The sequence below is a fragment of the Salvelinus alpinus genome, chromosome 24 (genome assembly GCF_045679555.1).
Source record: "Salvelinus alpinus chromosome 24, SLU_Salpinus.1, whole genome shotgun sequence".
NCBI lineage: Eukaryota > Metazoa > Chordata > Actinopteri > Salmoniformes > Salmonidae > Salvelinus > Salvelinus alpinus.
Genome location: NC_092109.1, coordinates 13,798,165 through 13,820,280, shown reverse-complemented (window position 1 = coordinate 13,820,280; position 22,116 = coordinate 13,798,165). Strand labels below are relative to the sequence as shown.

General features: G+C 41.9%; 1 protein-coding gene across 1 annotated transcript in view; it reads left to right on the top strand.

Annotated features, from left to right (window-relative positions):
• The first annotated feature begins 1,022 nt into the window (after nt 1-1,022).
• LOC139552201 (tumor necrosis factor receptor superfamily member 10B-like) overlaps nt 1,023-22,116 on the top strand; it is a 34,523-nt gene continuing 13,429 nt past the window's right edge. The window contains exons 1-3 of the mRNA XM_071363684.1: nt 1,023-1,271; nt 18,859-19,030; nt 20,297-20,428. Coding sequence (XP_071219785.1) covers nt 1,239-1,271; nt 18,859-19,030; nt 20,297-20,428 — 337 coding nt within the window. The 5' untranslated portion in view covers nt 1,023-1,238. The remainder of the gene's footprint in view (nt 1,272-18,858; nt 19,031-20,296; nt 20,429-22,116) is intronic.

Here is a 22,116-nt window from a genome sequence, read left to right as displayed (position 1 = left end):
TTGCCTCACTGTCTGGCACTGGCAGAATGGATCCTATGATTTAAAGGAACTATCCAGTGAAAATCTCACTTTCGAAAGTTCATATTCTGTTAACTCATACCCAATTAATGTTGTTGACTCATCCTATACTCGTAAATGGGGCCAAGCATGAATTGGAGAAAAAGCATTTTTTAAAGCCACCTCAAACAGAGCATTTCCAAAATGCTTGCTACTTCCTCATAGAGGACGATGTCATCTTCCTGACGAGGATGAGCTGGTCGACACACGTGAATATTTTTGATGACCAGTATACGCCCACACCATTGTTGCTGGGGTATGGTCACACCATTCCAAAACAGAAAAGATGCTTTTTAACATACATGTACTTAATACAAATAATATGGAAGGAAAACAATTTCACTCATATTGTACTTAATTATTGATCATATTTCATAGAAATCTGAAACACTGGACAGTTACTTTAAAGAAGCAATCACGTGTTGGAATTCCCCAGGGTGCAATTGTTTACTCCTAATGACTCAGGTGATGCGAGAGCCATACATATGGCTTATTCAGGTAGGCCTACGTTACAGAAGGTTCAGATATAGTACACTTGATATTATCGGCAAACATTGTAATCCGCAATATATTTAACACAAAATGTTGGAATGAATGAAGTAGATGGCAGGTAGGTAGCCTAGTGGTTAAGAGTGTTGGGCCAGTAACTAAAAGTTAGCCGGTTTGAATCGCTGAGCCGACTTGGGGGAAAATCTGTTGATGTGCCCTTGAGCAAGGCACTTAACCATTATTGCACCTGTAAATTGTTCTGGATCGGAGCGTCTGCAAATGACTCAAATGTAAAGAGAAAAAATACTCTATCCAATGTGCATAAAATATTATATTTATTGATGTCAACCTACTTCTAAGTTAACTCATGGGAGTGACATTCTTTTTTTTTCTCTCCAACTGAAGTTATGTGATTGGTGTATGGGCATGACGTCAATGAGTATAGAGGACTTACTTTGAAAGAAGTATGCCATTGGTAGTGGGACTGTCCCAAGTGAGAGTGCTCAAGGCTGACAACTCTTCAGTATCTTTTTTATATATAACTAAATGCATGGAAACAACCGCATGTTTTAATAGCGGATTTTTTTATTTACAATGTTTTTCTTTTGCAAGTAGTCGTGTTTTGAGGAAGTTTTAGATTTCATAACGAGGTTGAATTTTGGATGATAGTCGCTTGAGTTCGGAGTTCCAAGATGAACTTCAATCTGACGTTCATCAAAAGTTCGGTAAGAAAATAAAATATTGTACAGTGCCACATTAAACTATGTTGTTTTATTATGTTTTGATAACACTGAAATGTATGAGACGTGTATCACTCTATTCGAGAAGTGTGTCGCCGATAATTGCAGCCTATAGCCTGTCAAGACCACTGGTTGAACTGAACTGAAGTGATTAGTTGAAGTATGAACGATACAAAGTCATTTTTACTCCGGCTGAAATAGTAGCCAATGGCGCGATGCTATGGAGATTAAATACTTTGTATAACCTGTTACAAACGAAGACTTAAATTTGCCCGAAGTTTATAACTTGCTCTCGGCAAGGGGCCACGCTCGAGCAGCCGCTGTGCGGCTGATCAAGAGAAGCAATAGGCTACTGCAATCTCAGCCATCCATCCATTAGATAACATTTCTCAAGACGTATTGGTTTAACTATAACTTTCGGTAGTGTCTCAAGTTGTAGCCCACGTGCAGTAGAACACCATGGCGTGATAACTGCTGCGCATTTTAAGTGGTGTGTGTTTGTTTACTGGCAAACAGTATTGGAAGTGTATACTGTACGCTCCTCTACTGTACATATGGTGTATAATTTCGACCCCTTCCCCCATGACAACAGTCACCATCTGGTGCTGAACATGATCCCACGCTATTAATTCAGCCCCCAGGCATCAGCACTGTCTTGGACATTGGGTCAAACAAACCAGACCCTGCTAGCATCTTCTAAATTGGTGTCTTATAACAGTTTTAAACATTGGCTAAATGACTGTCATGATTTAATTATATGATTGTATATATTTCTTTATATTCTTGTATAGGCTAGTTATTACCTTGATGTCAATGGGTGTACGCCTACTTACGACTAACACAGCTAACTACAGTATAGCCGAAGCCTACCTTTCAATGTAACCCACCATGTTGATCAAAACATGGTTTAGCACCTCTCTATTAGAAGTTTCAAAGTATACAGAACCCTTGGTATGCAGAGAAATGTGGTCTGCAAAATATCACAGCTTCAATATTCATGAATACATTGCGGGAAATGAATTTTAACTGTCCTAGATTCCTAGGTCACACATGCACACAGACAGACAGAAGCACACACACACACACACACACACACACACACACACACACACACACACACACACACACACACACACACACACACACACACACATGCCTATATATTTAATTGAGAGTCGTAGTAAGTCCTGCCAGTGTAAAGTTTATTCCACACAGAAAGAGCCATTCAGTGCTGTGCTGCTGTTTTTTCCAGCTGTGCAGTGCCAAAGCCTGACACTATAAATATGGCCTCAGTAAAACCTGAAACACTTTACCTTTGATAAAAGACCATTTGGGTTTGACACTAAATATGAGAAATTCATAGACATAAATACGTTGGGATTGTTTTTAAATGTGTGACGATTTGCAATATCAACCAATTTGTGTGTAATTTTGATGGAAATACCATTCAAACAGATGCATTTATTGCCACACAACCATAGGTTGGTGGTATTTGCTATTTTATTGTCAGTTGGTTAATGGTTATTGTCAGTTGGGTAGGGGTAGGCAACATAAAAGGACATCACTTTTCCATTTCTACAAGTCAGCACCAGGGGTTGTTTTGGACAGAATAGCCTAATCACCAGATCCAAGTTTGAAGTCATGCATTGCTCCGCTACTTGACTTTGCTTTCTGGTGTGGCGATGTCATTGTTTATCTTTTCTGTAAACTACAGAAACTTCTGGAGTCTTCTCACCAGTCAGTGCTTGTTGCTAGGGGACTATGCGGGGGACTTTCAAACCCCTTAACCCCTCTCCATTGCAAATGACTGCAGTGTATGTACATGTCCCTTTAGTAAATACTGATTTACGGATTATCAGTGGCATCAATCTAGTCGTGCCCAGTATGGGTTCACACAGGAAATCTCTGAGGTCAACAACAAAAAAAGACAAACATCAAGGAGTTATAGGCCTACCTACTACTTCTATATTAGTAGAAGAACAAGTTCAAAAGTGTTGCTTAGGATATTGGTCAACAGAGTGATTGTTTCTGCTACTTCATGGTAGATATTGGTCACGTGGAAAACATAGGCCTATTCTCTAGAACCGCATTTTAGAATATGTCTCTTCAACACTAGAACCGCATTTTAGAATATGTCTCTTTAACACTAGAACCGCTGGGCCTAGAGGGACCCCCCTTCAAGCTAATGAGCAGTCATTCTGACTGCGAAAATTCTAAGAGTGCAATAAATGTCATATAAAATAATCATTTGGTTATGTTTCTGAAGGTAACACAAAAACATTTAAGGATTGTATTTTTGAATACCATCTCTGGTATAATGAAATAGAATGGTACCAGGCTGGCACCTCTTACATTCCACTGCAAGCACTTGCATGGATAAAGTAGAGAAGTCACATGCAGACTACAGCCTACATTACGATGCAACCCCAGTGCAAGCATTGTAATAAGAAGGCAGGTGTCAACATCCACTCACACGTCTCTCTGTTCTGTTGTCAATTAGAGTTCATATCAAAACTCAGAAAGTAAGAGGAAGGATGTGGGGAACAGCTGTGACGGTGTCAATGTATTTTAACACTATCATTTTTATCGCCAAGGACCAGAACAAAGGAAGTGATGTTTTAATATTTACGCCATTGAAGAGACATTCTACGTACTTTGAAATTCATTCTATGTTACTCAAAATTCATAATTCAAAGGTGTTGATAAGGAGTAGTGAAGGTGACATGTTCCTTTATTGACTCAACCACGGGTTCCTGGCCGTCAAAGATCTCAGCTTAATAGCCTCTGACAAAGACTTGTTTATCTGTTGTAAATGTTAGATTGACGTCATGTGTTCACCAAGATTTATCAGGAAATAACCTGTTGCCCACACCTTATGTATGACTCAGTTTCCTGTTTACTGTAGCCCCTGTAGACACATAGAGCAAGAGAGAGAGAAATAGATAGAGACAGACAGACAGCTGGCATTTATGACACCCGCTCAAGCTGAGGAACATGCCAAGACGTGTTTGATGTAGTTGAAGTTGCTCTTACATTCTCAAATGCATGCCTTCACTACAGTAGACCGATCAGTTTGATGCAGTTGTCATCCACCAATGACCTGTTACTCAGGGAACATACACTCAGTGGCCAATTTATTAGGTACCCTCATCTAGTACCGGGTCGGACCACCCTTTGCCTCCAGAACAGCCTGTATTCTTCGGGGTATGGAAACTTTGCTCAATCAAGGTAACTAACGTGTGCCAGGAAAACATTCCCTCATACCATTACACCACCGCCACCAGCCTGTACCGTTGACACCAGGCAGGATGGGGCCATGGACTCATGCTGCTTACGCCAAATCCTGACTCTGCCATCAGCATGACCCAACAGGAACCGGGATTCGTCTTGCCATTCTCTACCTCTCTCATCAACGAGCTGTTTTTGCCCACAGGACTGCCGCTAACTGGATGTTTTTTGTTTGTCGCACCATTCTCAGTAAACCTTAGACACTGTCGTGCGTGAAAAACCCAGGATGCCAGCCATTTCTGAGATACTGGAACACGGCGAGCCTGGCACCGACAATCATACCACGCTCATAGTCGCTTAGGTCACTCGTTTTGCCCATTCTAACATTACATCTAACAGTAACTGAATGGCTCGATGCCTGTCTGCCTGCTTTATATAGCATGCCAAGGCCACGTGACTCACTATCTGTAGTAGCGAACCATTTTTGAGAACGGGATGGTGTACCTAATAAACTGGCCACTGAGTGTAGTTAGTGAACCTTGTACTTTATTTCATGGTACATCAGTTACCAGGTATTTATTAATAAATTAGATAGCCAAATGGAAACTACATGGTTTGTTTCTTTGGGGATTCATTAACCATCACAGTGCTTTACAGTGTAAAGAACACATTTCTCTGACTGTACTAGTAAAGTATAGATCTACTGAACTAGTAAAGTAGCCTACTAGTTCAACTAGAGCTGAATTCAAGAAAACTCAGACAGTTTGTGATGTCAGAATTATCTGAATTGAACACAGACATCTGTAACCGTGGCTGGGAGGGCATATGCTATCAATGACAGTGGCCACACTTCTGTTTAAAATTTGAGTTCAAACTGTCTCAAAGGTGTCTCGCAATCCTGCCAAGTTCTCTATGTATTTTTCCCTCCTAGATCTTAGACCAAAAAAATGCTCAAATGTTCAGAGGATGTTGAACGAGACCCAACCTTTGTTCATAGGTTGGGATAGTGTTTACAAAGACATAAATCATACGTTGAGATAGTCACTTAGGCCCTGTAGATCTGTTGGCCCAGACACATAGTCTGAATTTTTCCTCTGATGTGTTTATGGAGAAGACTATAAAGTATCCAGGGGCTTCAAATAGCTTTTTACTTGGAGACACCCCTGTTAAGGAGCTAATGTGATTGTCTTTGGAACAAGTTAATGGATTCAGGATTCTCTAAAGAGATTTGTGAGTGAGTCACTCTTCTCTTTCTCTCCGTCTTCCCATCTTTCTCTCTCTCTCTCTCACGCCGCACTTTCAACAGCCTACCTACATCTGTGTCATTCCTTTCTAACTCGGGCAAATTTGATATACACGAGTTAAAAAGAACATAATCTGCTCTAAAATGAGCGCAAAAACTTCAACTCAATCTAGTAGGTTAAGTTGGCTAAGTATGGTGTTACCGCAAAGTTAGTTTCACAGAAAGTCCAACTATTTGTCCATAAAGAGTAGTTAACTCTATGGAACACCTGTTTGAGTCTCCTTACCACAACTCTTAGACATTACAGTACACGTCTTTCTCACACTTCATCGAGTCAGATTTATTGTGGTCACTCAGAGTCTCATTGTCAGTCATGTCACCAACCACAAGTGTTTGGCTTTGAGCAGGAATTTCGTCATAACTAACGTCACAAAGGTTGTTTACACCTCGTACTGAGGTGAAAGCCAACTAACCAACTAACCTAACCTGTCACTCACTGTAACCCAGCGTCACACACAGGCACACACAAACACAATGTGCTATGGTACAGTAATCAATGAACCCTACCCCCATGAGAAAACTCAGTGTGTGTGTGTGTGTGTGTGTGTGTGTGTGTGTGTGTGTGTGTGTGTGTGTGTGTGTGTGTGTGTGTGTGTGTGTGTGTGTGTGTGTGTGTGTGTGTGTGTTTGTTCCCTGAGTATAAATAACTGCCGGAGCGGATACGGCCCAGTGGCTCTCGGGCCCGGCCTTGACTAGAAGGACTAGGACTGTCGAGAGAGAGAGAGAGAGAGAGAGAGGAGCTGAACCCGACATGAAGCCTCTGCATTGTCTGGGCCTTCCTGTACTCCCTGGGAGGAGGGGGCCACACCGTTTCACACGCTCCCTACTGATACGCTGTGCGCGTGACTGGGGAAACTGTATGTGTGTCATTGTATTTTGGTGGCTTCGTGTCATGTTTGTGTGTGTGTGTGTGTGTGTGTGTGTGTAACTGTGCGTGTGTTGTTGTGGTTATTGTTGTGTCTTTTTGGTGGCTTTATGTACTGCTCCATATTTGTCTGTGCTGTTTCTCATATAACAAAGTCAAACTTTCACCCCCCCATATGTTTTTATGTTACACTCTTAGAAAAAAGGTGCTATCTAGAACCAAAAAGGGTTCTTTGGCAGTCGCCATAGGAGAACCCTTTGAAGAACCCTTTTTGTTTCCAGGTAGAACCTTTTTGGTTACAAATAAAACCCTTTTGGGTTCCACGTAGAACCCTTTCCACAGACGGTTCTACATGGAACCCAAAAAAGTTCAACCTGGAACCAGTACGGGTTCTTTTATGGGGACAGCCAAAGAACCCTTTTGGATCCCTGTTTTCTAAGTGTCTGATGAAGAATAGCTGTGGTGGGTGAGTAACTTGTTCTTAATGATACAAGCTGGGATGTACCATACCCCAGACCCCTACCACAGAAGAGGTATGCGTACTGCATACAGTATGTCACCTGGTTTAGTCCTGAAAGACATAACCAGAGCATGTCTTCTCCTCCCAGCTTTAAAAGAAAAGCAGGATTTATCTCAGAAGTAGAAGACCAGTTTACTTTCAGCATCTTGTCAGGGTTATCTATGTGGGTTTGAATGGTAAAGTAGTTTAGCGTGAGCTTACTCAGAGTAAAATTAGTCAATTGAACACACTCACATTCAGGAATTTCCAGATTTAAAGGAGGAGAGAAACTAAAGTAAAGGAGTGGTGAGTCATCAAAACATGAATGGATGAATTTCTAAATTATACACTGCCATGAGGAATGTTGCTAGTGTACGTGTGTTGTCAGTCAAACGTGTAATTGATATACGGTATTGTACATTTGGCTACAAGGCAGTGTTTTGTAATGGTATTCAAGGTTACCTAATGTTTACATGGATTTATAGGTAGAAAAGATAATAGAGCAAGGGTCTGAACAGACTAAGAACAAGATGTGGTTTGTGTCCTGAAGAACAGTCAAACTGAAAACCCGCAACAAATACCTTGTTTCTTGTTGTTGCCTTTTAGTTTTGGTCTTTCAGTAGTTCAAGACGCAAACCACAAAGGGTCTTGTTCTTAGCCAGGTACTTTGTTTAGGGGTGACTGGGATGAGTAATAGTTGAATGTTGTGTCGTGTGAAGACTTATAATATAGGTCCCCAGGAAGTTGTAAAACTGGCCTAATACAGTGATTATAAGCAATTGACCCACAAGACACCATCCCTCGTCTATTTATTGGCACGTTTACAATGGATAAGGGACTGTTTCTGTCCAACTATATCGCAACCCTAAATAAATGGGGGTAAAATAGACACTGAATGAAATTAGGGAATTTAGACAGTTCTTATTCGTTTGCTATTAGGACATAGCTAGATCTACATAAAATATGACATGGGACGCAAACCCATCTTGACATCACCCCGTAGCACTCACTTCTATCAACATGAAGTGCTTTGAGAGACTAGTCAAAGACACCTCTACCTTACCTGTCACCCTAGACCCACTTCAATTTGCTTACCGCCCCAATAGATCCACAAACGATGCAATCGCCATCACACTGCTCACTGCCCTAGCATGTAAGAATGCTGTTCATTGACTATAGCTCAGCATTCAACACCATAGTACCCTCCAAGCTCATCATTAAGCTCGAGGCCCTGGGTCTGAGCCCCGCCCTGTGCAACTGTGTCCTGGACTTCTTGACAGGCCGCCCCCAGGTGGTGAGGTAGGAAACAACACCTCCAGTTTGCTGATCCTCAACACCGGGGCCCCACAAGGGTGCGTGCTCAGTCCCCTCCTGTACTCACTGTTCACCCATGACTGCATGGCCAAGCACGCCTCCAACTCAATCATCAAGTTTGCAGACGACACAACAGTAGTAGGCTTGATTACCAACAATGACGAGACAGCCTACAGGGAGGAGTTGAGGGCACTGGGAGTGTGGTGCCAGGAAAATAACCTCCCACTCAACGTCAACAAAACAAAAGAGATGATCGTGGACTTCAGGAAACAGCAGAGGGAGCACCCCTCTATCCACATCAACGGGACAGCAGTGGAGAAGGTGGAAAGTTTCAAGTTCCTCGCTGACGAACTGAAATGGTCCACCCACACAGACAGTGTGGTGAAGAAGGCGTAACAGCGCCTCTTCAACCTCAGCAGGCTGAATACATTTGGCTTGACATCTAAAACCCTCATAAACAGATGCACAATTGAGAGCATCCTATTAGGCTGTATCACCGCCTGGTATGGCAACTGCACCGCCTGCTACCACAGGGCTCTCCAGAGGGCAATGCGGTCTGCCCAACACATCACCGGGGGCAAACTACCTGCCCTCCAGGACACCTACAACACCCGATGTCACAGGAAGGCCAAAAAGATCATCAAGGACAACAACCATCCGAGCCACTGCCTGTTCACCCCGCTATCATTCAGAAGGTGAGGTCAGTAAAGGTGCATCAAAGCTGGGACCGAGAGACTGAAAAACAGCTTCTTTCTCAAGGCCATCAGACTGTTAAATAGCCATCACTAGTACATTAGAGGCTGCTGCATATATAGATAGACTTCAAATCACTGGCCACTTGAATAAATGGAACACTAGTCACTTTAAAATTGTTTACATATCTTTCATTACTCATCTCATATGTATATACTGTATTCTATACTATTCTACGGTATCTTAGTCTACGCCGCTCTGACATCGCTCATCCATATATTTATACATTTTTAATTCCATTCCTTTACTTAGATTTGTGTGTATTGGGTATATGTTGTGAAATTGTTAGAAATTACTTGGAGCTAGAAACACAAGCATTTTGCTACACCCACAATAACATCTGCTAAACACGTGTATGTGACCCATACTATTTTATTTTATTTGACATCGACTTTTGCGATTTCAAAACATCTGTCAAACAATAATTTCCATGCGAAGTGTCCCTTTAAGTGTCTCTCCACGTTCTGTGTCTCTTCATCTCAGCCTACCTTCCTCTTAGCAATACTTTCCTTGACTAATCGGAACCTCCGTAACAGGGCCTGTTTCCTCCATCCGCCTGTCCAGTTAATCTGAGCGGATGGGTGTTCAGTATTCCCACTGTCACGTATTTCCCTCCCAGATAATAGATGAGAGAATAGGCGAGGCTAATGGGAAAGGCATGATTGGGATACGGAGGAGGGTCAGGGTCCCAAATCTCCCACTCTCCGGATCCAGGGGCGTAATGAGGTACAGCGTGCTGCTCCTTATATCAGATACGGCGATGATTGAAATCATCTGTCCTGTATCAAATAAAGTACATTCTCCCCTGGCCCTTCTACTGTGTGTGCATGTGTGTGTACACTGTGCTCACTTGTGTGTGTGTGTGTGTGTGTGTGTGTGTGTGTGTGTGCGTGTGTGTCTTTCCTTCGCTCTCCCTGAGATAATGAGGCTCACTGTACGACCCACAGGAGGGGAATTAAACTCCTGTAAATGCCACATTGATAACTTGCTCCACTGAAAGGGGGTCCTGTCATTCAGCAATAAATACAATCTCAGTGTACACGGTGGCATGTGTTCAATGTGCCAGGGCAATTTGGAAGTACCCGAATGCAGTGACAGGAACTGGTTGAGAGTGCGGCTCAGTGATGCTCAGATAGGCTGCAGTCCATTCATTCTCTCTCTCTCTCTCTCTCTCTCTCTCTCTCTCTCTCTCTCTCTGTCTCTCTGTCTCTCTGTCTCTCTGTCTCTGTCTGCCATGTGCAGGGCAGGATGTCTGCTGTACTGTACAACACTAGAGTGTTTAGTATTGGTGGGCTGCCAGAGACAAGGGATTGTGGCTTTAGGACTTGGAGGGCTCTCTCTCAACGCTGAGGTTGAGGTGGCCACTCTGGTCCTCTTCCTTACCAAACATATACCACATGGCGGCTGGTCAGTGTGTGTGTGTGCTGTCTAGTGTTTAGATAAGGGTATGGTGAGGGATATTGTCTTCTGCAGCACTTAGCATTGTTAGCCATTATACCAGGGTACTGTAACTACAAGGAAATAACCAGTGTAATATGAAAAACACAAAAAGGTGTGTGAAAAGTGGTAAGGCCTGTAGGAAAGAATAGCTTTGTAGCTGTGATGTTGGTCGATCCGGTTTTGATGTCTGCATTTAGGACTTGATACTGTACAATATGTCAGTCTGTCTACCCAGTTTCATACCAAGAGCTTACTGTACATGTACAGAAGTGATTTTGTGCAGAATACAGATGTTTTTCTAGTGGTGTAAAGTACTTAAGTAAAAATACTTTAAAGTACTACATCGTTTTTTAGGGTATCTGTACTTTACTATTTATATTTTGACTACTTTCACTTTTACTTAAAGATTCATAAAGAGAATACTCCATACATTTTCCTTGACACCCAAAAGTACTCGTTACATTTGGAATGCTAAGCAGGATATGAAAGTGGTCCAAGTAGCCTAGTGGTTAGAGTGTTGGACTAGTAACTGAGAAATTGCAAGATCGAATCCCTGAGCTGACAAGGTACAAATCTGTCAGTCTGCCCCTGAACAAGGCAGTTTTAACCTGCTGTTCCTAGGCTGTCATTGAAAATAAGAATTTGTTCTTAACTGACTTGCCTTGTTAAATAAAGGTAACGTTAAAAAGAATTCACGCACTTATCAACAGAACATCCCTGGTCATCCCTACTGCCTCTGATCTGGCAGACTCACTAAACACACATGCTTCGTTTGTAAATTATGTTGTAATGTTGGAGCGTACCTCTGGCTATCCGTAAATTAAGAAAACGGTGCCGTCTGGTTAGCTTAATATAATGCACCTGAATTTAAAATTATTTTTACTTTTAATTTTGATACTTAAGTATATTTTAAACCAAATACTTATAGACTTTTACTCAGTTAGTATTTTACTGGGTGACTTTTACTTTTACCTGAGTCATTTTCTATTAAGGTATCTTTACTTTTACTCAAGTATGACAATTGGGTCCTTTTTCACCACTGCTTTTTCCCAATTCAACACTTGAGCAGCAAACCTCAGTCACACAAGAAACTCTCACACTCTAATGGCCATGGCTCAATGGGAAAATTCCATTGTTAGATATTCCTCCCCATAAAGTGAACTTTTCCCTCTGTGGGGCGCCTATAAACTGCTGAGAGAAGAACAGGTTTGTCTGTGAGGATGGGATGGCTGCTGAATGGCGGAATCTAGTGATCCACAGGCCCAAGAATGCACTCAGACAGGAAATTATGTCACCGTTCAGCAGTCCTGTGTGTGTGTGTTTGTGTTCTTTCCAGTATAGACAGGCCACCTGGCTTTTGATTGGGCACATAACCATGGTTACCCTTCTAAGCAAGCCTGATTACTGTCTGTGGGATTCGCCATGGTTTCTCTACTTCTTTTTATATGATGTGGTTCCAATGCATGGCTCAAGCTCTCCTCTCTCCTTCCCTGGTTGTGTTTTTCTCCTTTTTTCCTTCTTTCCTTCTCACAAATTTCAGAAAATGAACACATACTTGCACACTGTCATTTTCCTCGCTTGCCTTCTTTTTCACACGGCCTCAGTCACACTCAAGTCTTTTACTCCCTCTATACAATCTTACAAGCTGTTATAATCCTCTCTCCCTCTCGCTTGTTCTCTGTTTGTGCCTGCAATTTCTCTCTCTCTCGCTCTCTCTCCCTTCTCTCTTTGGCTCTTCTCTCTCACAATAGCCCTATTCCCACTGCGAGATATGAAGGAGAGTCTGTGGAGCAGAGTGGTGAAAGAGATTCCCCCGACCACTGGGACCTGTGGTGCCACCTCTGAAATCATCATACATTGTTACAACATATCCTATTTGTATGATCTACATTTTACATGTTTTTGCTGGGGATGGGCTTCCATAGTTTTACGTGGCTCAGTGTAGCCGGCAGCTACTGTGGCAATTTCAGAATGTAACAGACTGTTACTGCAATTGCAGGTAAAAACTCAATAAAACAAGTCTCAAATGTTAGGAAAATGTCAACATTTCAGCTGTTTCAAAAACATTGCTCTGCTCTGACCATTTATACTGTAGAGGTGTTGGCTCAACGAGACAATTCTGTTCGTACTGCTCGATGCCTAGCAAGTATACAAGTTTACATTTGAGTAATATGTGCAGTTGACGGTATTTTTATGAAAAGTGTAGTAGGTGTGAAGAGGCTCTGTGTTTAGATGAAGCTAAATGGTGTGATTGTGAGTGCTCTGCCGGTCGTCGGCCCCTCCGCTCTACCTCCCTGTGTCTGTGGAAAGTCTGACATGAGCAGATAGAACGGGGAGAGTAGATGGGAGGGGGGAGAAGGAGAGAGCAGCAGGAAACTCCCTGTGAACAACAAGACATGACCACCTTCCAGAGAACCAAGTCAGGAGCGACAGGAGCTTAGAGTCAGGAGTCAACTCTGTTATCAACAGCAGCCTGTCAGTCAGGAGTCAACCTCAGTCTGACAAGATGGCAACTCCAGTCTGTTAGTCAGAAGTCAACTCCAGTCTGTTAGTCAGGGGTCAAAACCCACTAGTGTTCCAGGAATGCCCCTGGTTCAGAAGATTGACCCCAAGAGACACATGTAAGAAGTGGTGTGTTATGATGAGCTTCTGTTGGTTGTCATCGACAAAGTGGAGTTTTATAATACCATTGCAACCGTTGCTACACACAGGAAAAAAAGTGCTACCTAAAAGGGTTCTTCAGCTGTCCCCATAGGAGAACTCTTTGAAGAACCCTTATTGGTGCCAGGTAGAACCCTTTTGGTTCTAAGTAGAACTGTTTTGGGTTCCATGTTGAACACAGGGTTCTACATGGAACCAAAAAGGGTTGTCCTATGGGGACAGCCGAAGAACCCGCTTGGAACCCTTTTTTCTAAGAGTGTATGTTTCTCCAGCGTCTTCGTTTACCAGCTATTGCCCGTGCACACACAGACTTATTCTGAAAACGGTAACTCTACCTTTTGAGGAAAGTCTACCTACTATTGGTACTATACTTTTTTTTGTTATAGTACCCAAAATTGTATGTTTACATGCACACTGATAATTCAATATTAAACTGATTATGGCAGTAGGCCGAGAATGGAAATAGTCTTGTAAACACCTTACATAGCTTATCTTCATCGGCATAAGGTCAAAATCAAAGTAAGCGCATGCCAATTAAAATTCCTGGTTTTCGAAACAATCGTTCAAATTATTAGGACATGTAAACAGTTTAAATGGCGTTCCAGCGGTGTATCTGATCTGCACCTGTGCCACACCGGCAGCTCAAGTCTCCCTGTTATGCGCGAGTGAAGTGAGTTTAGAAAAACTGAAAGTATGCATCTTAGAAATAGTTTTCACACAGAAACCTTATACGTCTGATCTCAGAATCAAATAGGCTTCACAAAAATAACATGGTCACTGTGGTAGAATGTTTATTTTGATTAGGCGATTTTCTGCATTAACAAAAGTTTTTGATTTCAGACATGTCCATGTAAACAGGATTATTAGGGAAATCGTTCTTAAAAAGCACGTAAACATTTTAAACAAACTATTAGATTAATCTGACTATCCACAATAATTAAATTATTCTATGCATGTATCTGTGCTCAGTGACTTCCATATATCTGTGATTTAATTTGACCATGGGAAAAATAAAAGAGCTATTGCCTAAAAATGATGGGTTCAATTAAACTGAGCCCTGTGTGCGAGGTATGGGGGTCGGAGGGTGATTGGATAAGGCGGGGTACAAGAGAGCCAAAACCTCCCAAAACTAGGCCGCTCATTTACACGGGAAGGTTCGCGTTACGTCCGAGGCGGTTTGTGGTGGTGTCGCATGTCAGCCCAGTCAAAGAGCCCGGCTTTAAGAATGTGGGTCATTTGAAGTAGAGGAACTAAAGCTTGTTGTTCGGCCGTGAATAGGGCCTTCTCACAATGACACGATGAAAAGGTGTGTGAACAAACACCCATGCCTGGGGGACACACTAAAGTCCTCTGCCGTATTCTTTTCTGTCCCTCCATCCATGCAAGCCCTGTTATTATCTAGCACATGAATGGATTACTGGGATGATGGGAATCAATCTGTTATAGGCAGCAACGTGCTAGCTTTAGCTATAAGATATCTTATCTCTTTACTAGGGAGGATCATGGTCATCCAAGACAATAGGTTTAACCAATATGACATTTTGAATAGGTTGAAATGGTTTGGATGAGCTTTGAACTCTCATAAGCGTCTGTTTGTCTATGTGTAAAAAAAAATATTGGTGCAAGGAGAGGGATGGAAGCAACATTGTGACAAATGCAATCTGTTTTTAACTCCCTTCATGTCTTTAACCCTTGAATCTTCTCTGAACACCAGAACAGTGATGCCACCTGGCCATTCAACATTGTCAGAATCCTACTTCAACTGTACTGAATGACTCATTCACTCCACACTCCACACCTTCATTTAAAACCAGTACCTGGTGTAAACCTGTATACGAGGGCTGACCCCAATTGGTCGACTGTTTGGTCGTTAGGCAGTTGGTCGACCTAAATTATTTTAGTTGAGCAGTAACAAATATACAGTTGAAGTTGGAAGTTTACATACACTTAGGTTGGAGTCATTAAAACTCGTTTTTCAACCACTCCACACATTTCTTGTTAACAAACTATAGTTTTGGCAAGTCGGTTAGGACATCTACTTTGTGCATGACACAAGTAATTTTTCCAACAATTGTTTACAGACAGATTATTTCACTTATAATTCACTGTATCACAATTCCAGTGGGTCAGAAGTTTACATACACTAAGTTGACTGTACCTTTAAAGAGCTTGGAAAATTACAGAAAATTATGTCATGGCTTTAGAAGCTTCTGATAGGCTAATTGACATAATTTGAGTCAATTGGAGGTGTACCTGTGGATGTATTTCAAGGCCTACATTCAAACTCAGTACCTCTTTGCTTGACATCATGGGAAAATCAAAAGAAATCAGCCAATCAACCTCAGAAAAATAATTGTAGACCTCCACAAGTCTAGTTCATCCTTGGGAGCAATTTCCAAACTCCTGAAGGTACCACGTTCATCTGTACAAACAATAGTACACAAGCATAAAAACCATGGAACCACACAGCCATTGTACCGCTCAGGAAGGAGATGCGTTCTGTCTCCTAGAGATTAACGTACTTTGGTGCGAAAAGTGCAAATCAATCCCAGAACAACAGCAAAGGACCTTGTGAAGATGTTGGAGGAAACAGGTACAAAAGTATCCATATCCACAGTAAAACAAGTCCTATATCGACATAACCTGAAAGACCGCTCAGCAAGGAAGAAGCCACTGCTCCAAAACCGGCATAAAAAAGCCAGACTGCGGTTTGCAACTGCACATGGGGACAAAGATCGTACTTTTTGGAGAAATGTTCTCTGGTCTGATGAAACAAAAATAGAACTGTTTGGCCATAATGACCATCGTTATGTTTGGAGGAAAAAGAGGGAGACGCTTGCAAGCCAAAGAACACCATCCCAACCGTGGAGCACGGGGGCGGCAGCATCATGTTGTGGGGATGCTTTGCTGCAGGAGGGACTGGTGCGCTTCACAAAATAGATGGCATCATGAGGAAGGAAAATTTGGTAGATATATTGAAGCAACATCTCAAGACATCAGTCAGGAAGTTAAAGCTTGGTCGCAAATGAGTCTTCCAAATGGACAATGACCCCAAGCATACTTCCAAAGTATGGCTTAAGGACAACAAAGTCAAGGTTTTGGAGTGGCCTGAAGCCCTGACCTCAATCCTATAGAAAATGTGGGCAGAACTGAAAAAGCGTGTGCGAGCAAGGAGGCCTACAAACCTGACTCAGTTACACCAGCTCTGTCAGGAGGAATGGGCCAAAATTCACCCAACTTATTGTGGGAAGCTTGTGGAAGGCTACCCAAAATGTTTGACCCAAGTTAAACAAGTTAAAGGCAATGCTACCAAATACTAATTGAGTGTATGTAAACTTCTGACCCACTGGGAATGTGATGAAAGAAATAAAAGCTCAAATAAATAATTCTCTCTGCTATTATTCTGACATTTCACATTCTTAAAATAAAGTGGTGATCCTAACTGACCTGAGACAGGGAATTTTTACACGGAATAAATGTCAGGAATTGTGAAAAACTGAGTTTAAATGTATTTGGCTAAGGTGTATGTAAACTTCCGACTTCAACTGTATATACACATTTGTGCTCATCTCAGTAAACTAATCCATTGCGGAGGCCTATACTTAAAGCCATTGTATGCTTGATCCGAAAATGTGGATCGGAGGCAGAGGCATACAGAGGCCAAATCGAGCTCTGTACCGCATCGCCATGTGCCTCCCGAATTTTATAAACATAATTTCTAATCTACAATGTTTGTTATTTTGGTTACGGAAATTTCTGTTAATACATTCAGTATTATAATTCCAGTCTTCCCATTAACATTGTCGGAGTGGACACGTTGTTTGCAGAGTGCACAAACTATGCTACACTTGTGAGAAACAAGTTTTGGTTTATGACATTCCATTTATGAGTTTTGGCAATTTAGCCATTGTCTTTTATTTGGAGGACTCCTGTCAATGTTGAGTAAGGATGCGCTCGCATAGAAGTAGACCTATAGGCTACCTGGCCTGCGAGCAAATGTAGGTATATAATTGTGCCCATTTGGGGATCTGATAGTATTTCTGATTGGTTTAATGCACCACCACTAATGACATGTGGAGCTTCTCAAAGTAAGGTTTTCTTCACCTCAAACAGCAAGCAAATAATATCTGTTTTTACATTCATTGGGAATTACAATATTTCCTCAATGTTTTTGAAAAAAATTTCCAGTTCTCTCCCTTTCGATAACCACTCTGCGTCATAAAATAGGCCTACCTTATTACTTCTTATTAGTGCTTGACTTGGACATAAATAGGTTCCGGTACTCATTTTGGGTGCTGGTTCTGTTTATATTTAGGTGCAGGAGCTCAAGCAGTAGAACATTTGAGGTGCCGGTACTCAGCTCCAGTGAGCTCCTGCCTAAGTCAAGCACCGCTTCTTATTCCTTGCACAAATAGCCTACAGCTGTGTCTGTCCCGAGGTCACTGGGTGGAACACTCTGAGGGCCCAGAATATTTTTGAATAGTTGGCAATGGCAATAGAAGTAACTTTTTCGGTTTGTATCATTTTCATTTAGATTTGGATAGAATTTTGATTAACCACATGACAATAGTTTTGAGATATTCTAAATTAAATTGAACTGTTTCACGAAAATGTGCATTTGAAAACCATAACTGACACGCAGATTGGTAGAAATGGTAAGATAAATTGGCATTCCACATGAGAAAGGTTGCCGACTCCTCGTGTAGCCTATTACCGGCAACTTCAGGAGAGTAATGGCAGAATCTGCGAAAGCCAGCAGGAGAGGGAGGAGAATAGTTGGGTCAGGTATCTAGATCTCTGGCGGTGTCTTGAGGCATTTGTCTTATTTCATCAAACTGTAGCTTAAAGCTTTAGATAAGCTCAATGCATATAGTTGATTTGATTAAAACACATAGGGTGTATCTATATATGGAAAAATACACGTTTAAAAATGTAGACCAATCAATTGGTTGAAAGAACAGACGACTTCGGTCGCCCAAGATTTTCTGTTGTCGGGGACAGCCCTGCTGTGTACATACACATGTTATGTTGTTCTGTCCCTGTTTTCTAACTCTGGCCGGCTCTCCTAATTGGCTTTCCTGTGCAGATGTTCAGATCAGATAGTTCATACAAGGTTTCTTACGAGAACATATACAGTCCTCTGGGTGGGTGGGTGTGAACCTGGCAATGTGAACCTCTCCCTCCCTCCCTCCCTCCTGTTCTCTCTCTCTCTCTCTCTCTCTCTCTCTCTCTCTCTCTCTCTCTCTCTCTCTCTCTCTCTCTCTCTCTCTCTCTCTCTCTCTCTGTCTCGCTCTCTCTCTCTCTGTCTCTCTCTGTCTCGCTCTCTCTCTTGCTGCACTGACAATCATCTCTTTCCAGGCCATCATTGTAAATAAGAATGTGTTCTTAATCGATTTGCCTGGTTAACTAAAGGTTAAATAAATAAATAAAATTCTCCTCCATCTCCCCCTCCATCCATCTCTTTCTCCCTCCATCCCCTTCTCTCTCCCTCCATCCCTCTCTCGTCTAGGTGGTGGTGTTCCTGCTGTGCTCTTGGCTGGTGTGCTGTGGGGCAGAGCTGAATGGCGTGGTGGCGACCCAGTGGTCCGGCGATGACAGGAACCGAACGCTGCAACACAAAAACTGTGTGGAGAACCAGCAGTACCTCCACCAGGGCCTCTGCTGTCTCAACTGCCAGGCTGGTAAGGAGAACCCAGTCCCAAAACCTGATCTAGAACCCAAGCGAGAATGTTGGTCTTATACACTGCCAGGCTATCAGTCCAGGCCAGACGAAACTGAGTTTCTAAAACCTGAGCCCGGAACCAGAACTAGAACCACCCCTTATGAACAGAACCAAGAACCCAATATAGAACCAGTCCTTATGATAAATTGTAAGCAGGCATTCCAGAGAGAAGGTAACTCGGACTGGGTGTACAGCTTCTTTAACATGGTTCCTATTAGAGTCTGTGCCTTAGGACAGGTTCTTATAGAGTCAGAGTAATGCCAAATATGTGAGGATAGCAAAGCAGAACCCATGCCCAAGCTAGCACCTGGGAACCCAACCCATGCTTTTTAACAAAACCCAGTAGTAAACATTCAGGGAGTAGGGTTTGTTTTAAAAGTGGAAGTAGTCCCATTAAAACTGAACCACTGCCTTACTGATGCCAGCGCTGTGGAATGAGCCAAGGACATTATAGCAGTACTAGCGTCCTTGCTATTGCTAGGAAGCTATTGCTAACAAGCTATTACTATTGCTAGCATTAGCAAGCTAGCGAATACTTTTCGGATTAGATTACCTGTTTTGACCTTTTGGGTCAGTCAGGCAGACAGACAGATAGGGAAAGAAAGAGACAGGCCTAGGCGTAGAGATACACCCACAGTTGAAATACTTACACTAGTAAATTAGCTGCAATAAGATAGCATTTTGATAAGTCGCTAACTGCGCTGCCTCTATCTGTAGCTTGTTAGTCAGAAATGCCAATGACCTTTTCAAGCTTTTCCTCTGTACATTTCTCACGCTCCCTCGTTCCCTCGTTCATTCTCTTTCCCTCTCTTTCTGGTGTGATAGTATCTTTTCTCTGAACACATGATAATAAGCTGCCTAAAGCATTGCATGCATGAACAGAGCACGAAAAATGATAATGTTACATTACAATCAAGAAAGTAGACACAAAACCACTACCGTAGTATTAAGTTAACATATGCCATGCCAGTTAGCAAACACACACACACACACACACACACACACACACACACACACACACACACACACACACACACACACACACACTACCATCACAACACACACATACGTAAGCACACTACCCTCTGTGTTACTCGAAGAAATGCTACAGGTTAAAGTTGTCCTAAATTTGGTTAAAGGTTAAATAAAACAATTAAAAAGGCTATAACAGAGTATTTGTATTTGTGTACAATTTCTATTAATTGATTGGTTTATTGGTCCACAGGTACATTCATGCTGAGGGCGTGCGACCGGGACATGGAGCAAGGGACGTGCATGCCCTGCGAACATGGCTTGTCCTACACAGAACACTCCAACGGGATGAACCGCTGCCTGCCCTGCACCCACTGTCGCATGGGTAATGGAGTCCTCTGACTTGTATTTGTAGTCCTGTAACTGTTGTTTGTTGTTTTACCTTTTACCTGCCCTCTTTAGCTGTCCTTAAAGGATTGTGTTACAACAAGTTTGTGTCGTTATAAGAAGAGACTCTCCATTTCAAATGAAGTTAGCTATTTCTGGTCAATCAAGCAGAGTGACCCTATCTTTTGTCTGTTGCCAATTCATAAACTATTAACCAAGGTAGACAACCATTCTGGAAGGCTTTTCATGGAGCATTGGGCAATCACAGTTTAACTTGATAGACTTTTGTTCCAGAGAGGGCAGAATAATACATTGTGGCTTTCTCCCTGTTTTAAAAGCTCCATGGTAATATGATCCAGTGGTATTACATGGCATATGTGGGTGGGTCTTTGTTGTTTTGTTTCACACACACTGAATGCAGATTGTTTGTTACCTGTCTCAGGAGAGTCGTGTGTGTGGTTGCGTTACCTTGCACAGCAGTTGGATGTGATTGTGTTGTATTGTCTCCCACACCGTGTGTCTTTGTGCCAAACGAAAGGCCTGACCCAAAGAAAAGAGACTATGGAGACTACTGTTACAGGAGATTGACATGTTTTGTTCTTCCCCACTGGGCAAAACTGGTTGAAGCAACGTTGTTTCCATGTTATTTCAACCCCCAAAATCAATGTGATGGTGTGGGAAACTAATTGGATTTGCAAAAAGTAATCAACGTAAGGGCATTTAGTCATTTTTTCACTCAACTTTTAACCTAAATCCAATGACGTGGAAATTGTTTGTTGATTTCATGTTGAATTCACGTTAGTTGACAACTCAACCAAATGTAAATCAAAACTAGACGTGAACTAACATCGGTGCCCAGTGGCTAGTCACTGAGGTGTGGAGAAAGAACATTATTATATGAGTGCATTAGTGCATACACACCTCAGAGTCCACACTGTGTAAACAGACAAATCTTTGTCTTAAAACTCTCGCTCGAAAGCACAATTTTATTAAGTTGTGGTGTAAAAAATGATGTTTCAGAAGGCTTTCATCAAATAGTCTCTCACGCCTTATACAGAGAGAGCATCTAAGAAAAGACCGATTTAAATCAAAACTAAGAAAATGTATCCTCCAGCTACTATATCATCTTGTTAGTCTTTTTCTTTAGCCAGCTATATTACAAAGTTACTTTCTGCAGGATTACTTAAGAATTCATTTTCTTATCATTCACATGTTGTGAAATTGTTTTTTTATGGTTCTTGGGTCATTGTTTTAAAAGATTTTATGAGCGCACTATGATCTTTTGAGTAACGCAGTCAATTTAGTGGCTATTTTTGACCTTGGCATCGGTTTAGTTTATTGGTCCGACTCATATAAACATATGACTACACCTTACCTTACAGTGCCCTAAATACCTGGTGTTTTTTTTTTTAAATGCCTGATAAGGATATTGCAAGGTAATTGCATAAGAATAACCTAGTGATGTATAGTGCCTTCGAAAAGTACTCAGACCCCTTGACTTTTTCCACATTTTGCTAGGTTACAGCCTTAAATAGTTTTTTCCCATCATCAATCTACACACAATACCCCATAATGACAAAGCAAAAACAGGTTTGTAGTAATTTTTGCTCATACATTTTTTGTTGTTGAAATATCACAAATATCAATAAGTATTCAGACCCTTTACTCAGTACTTTGTTTTTAAAT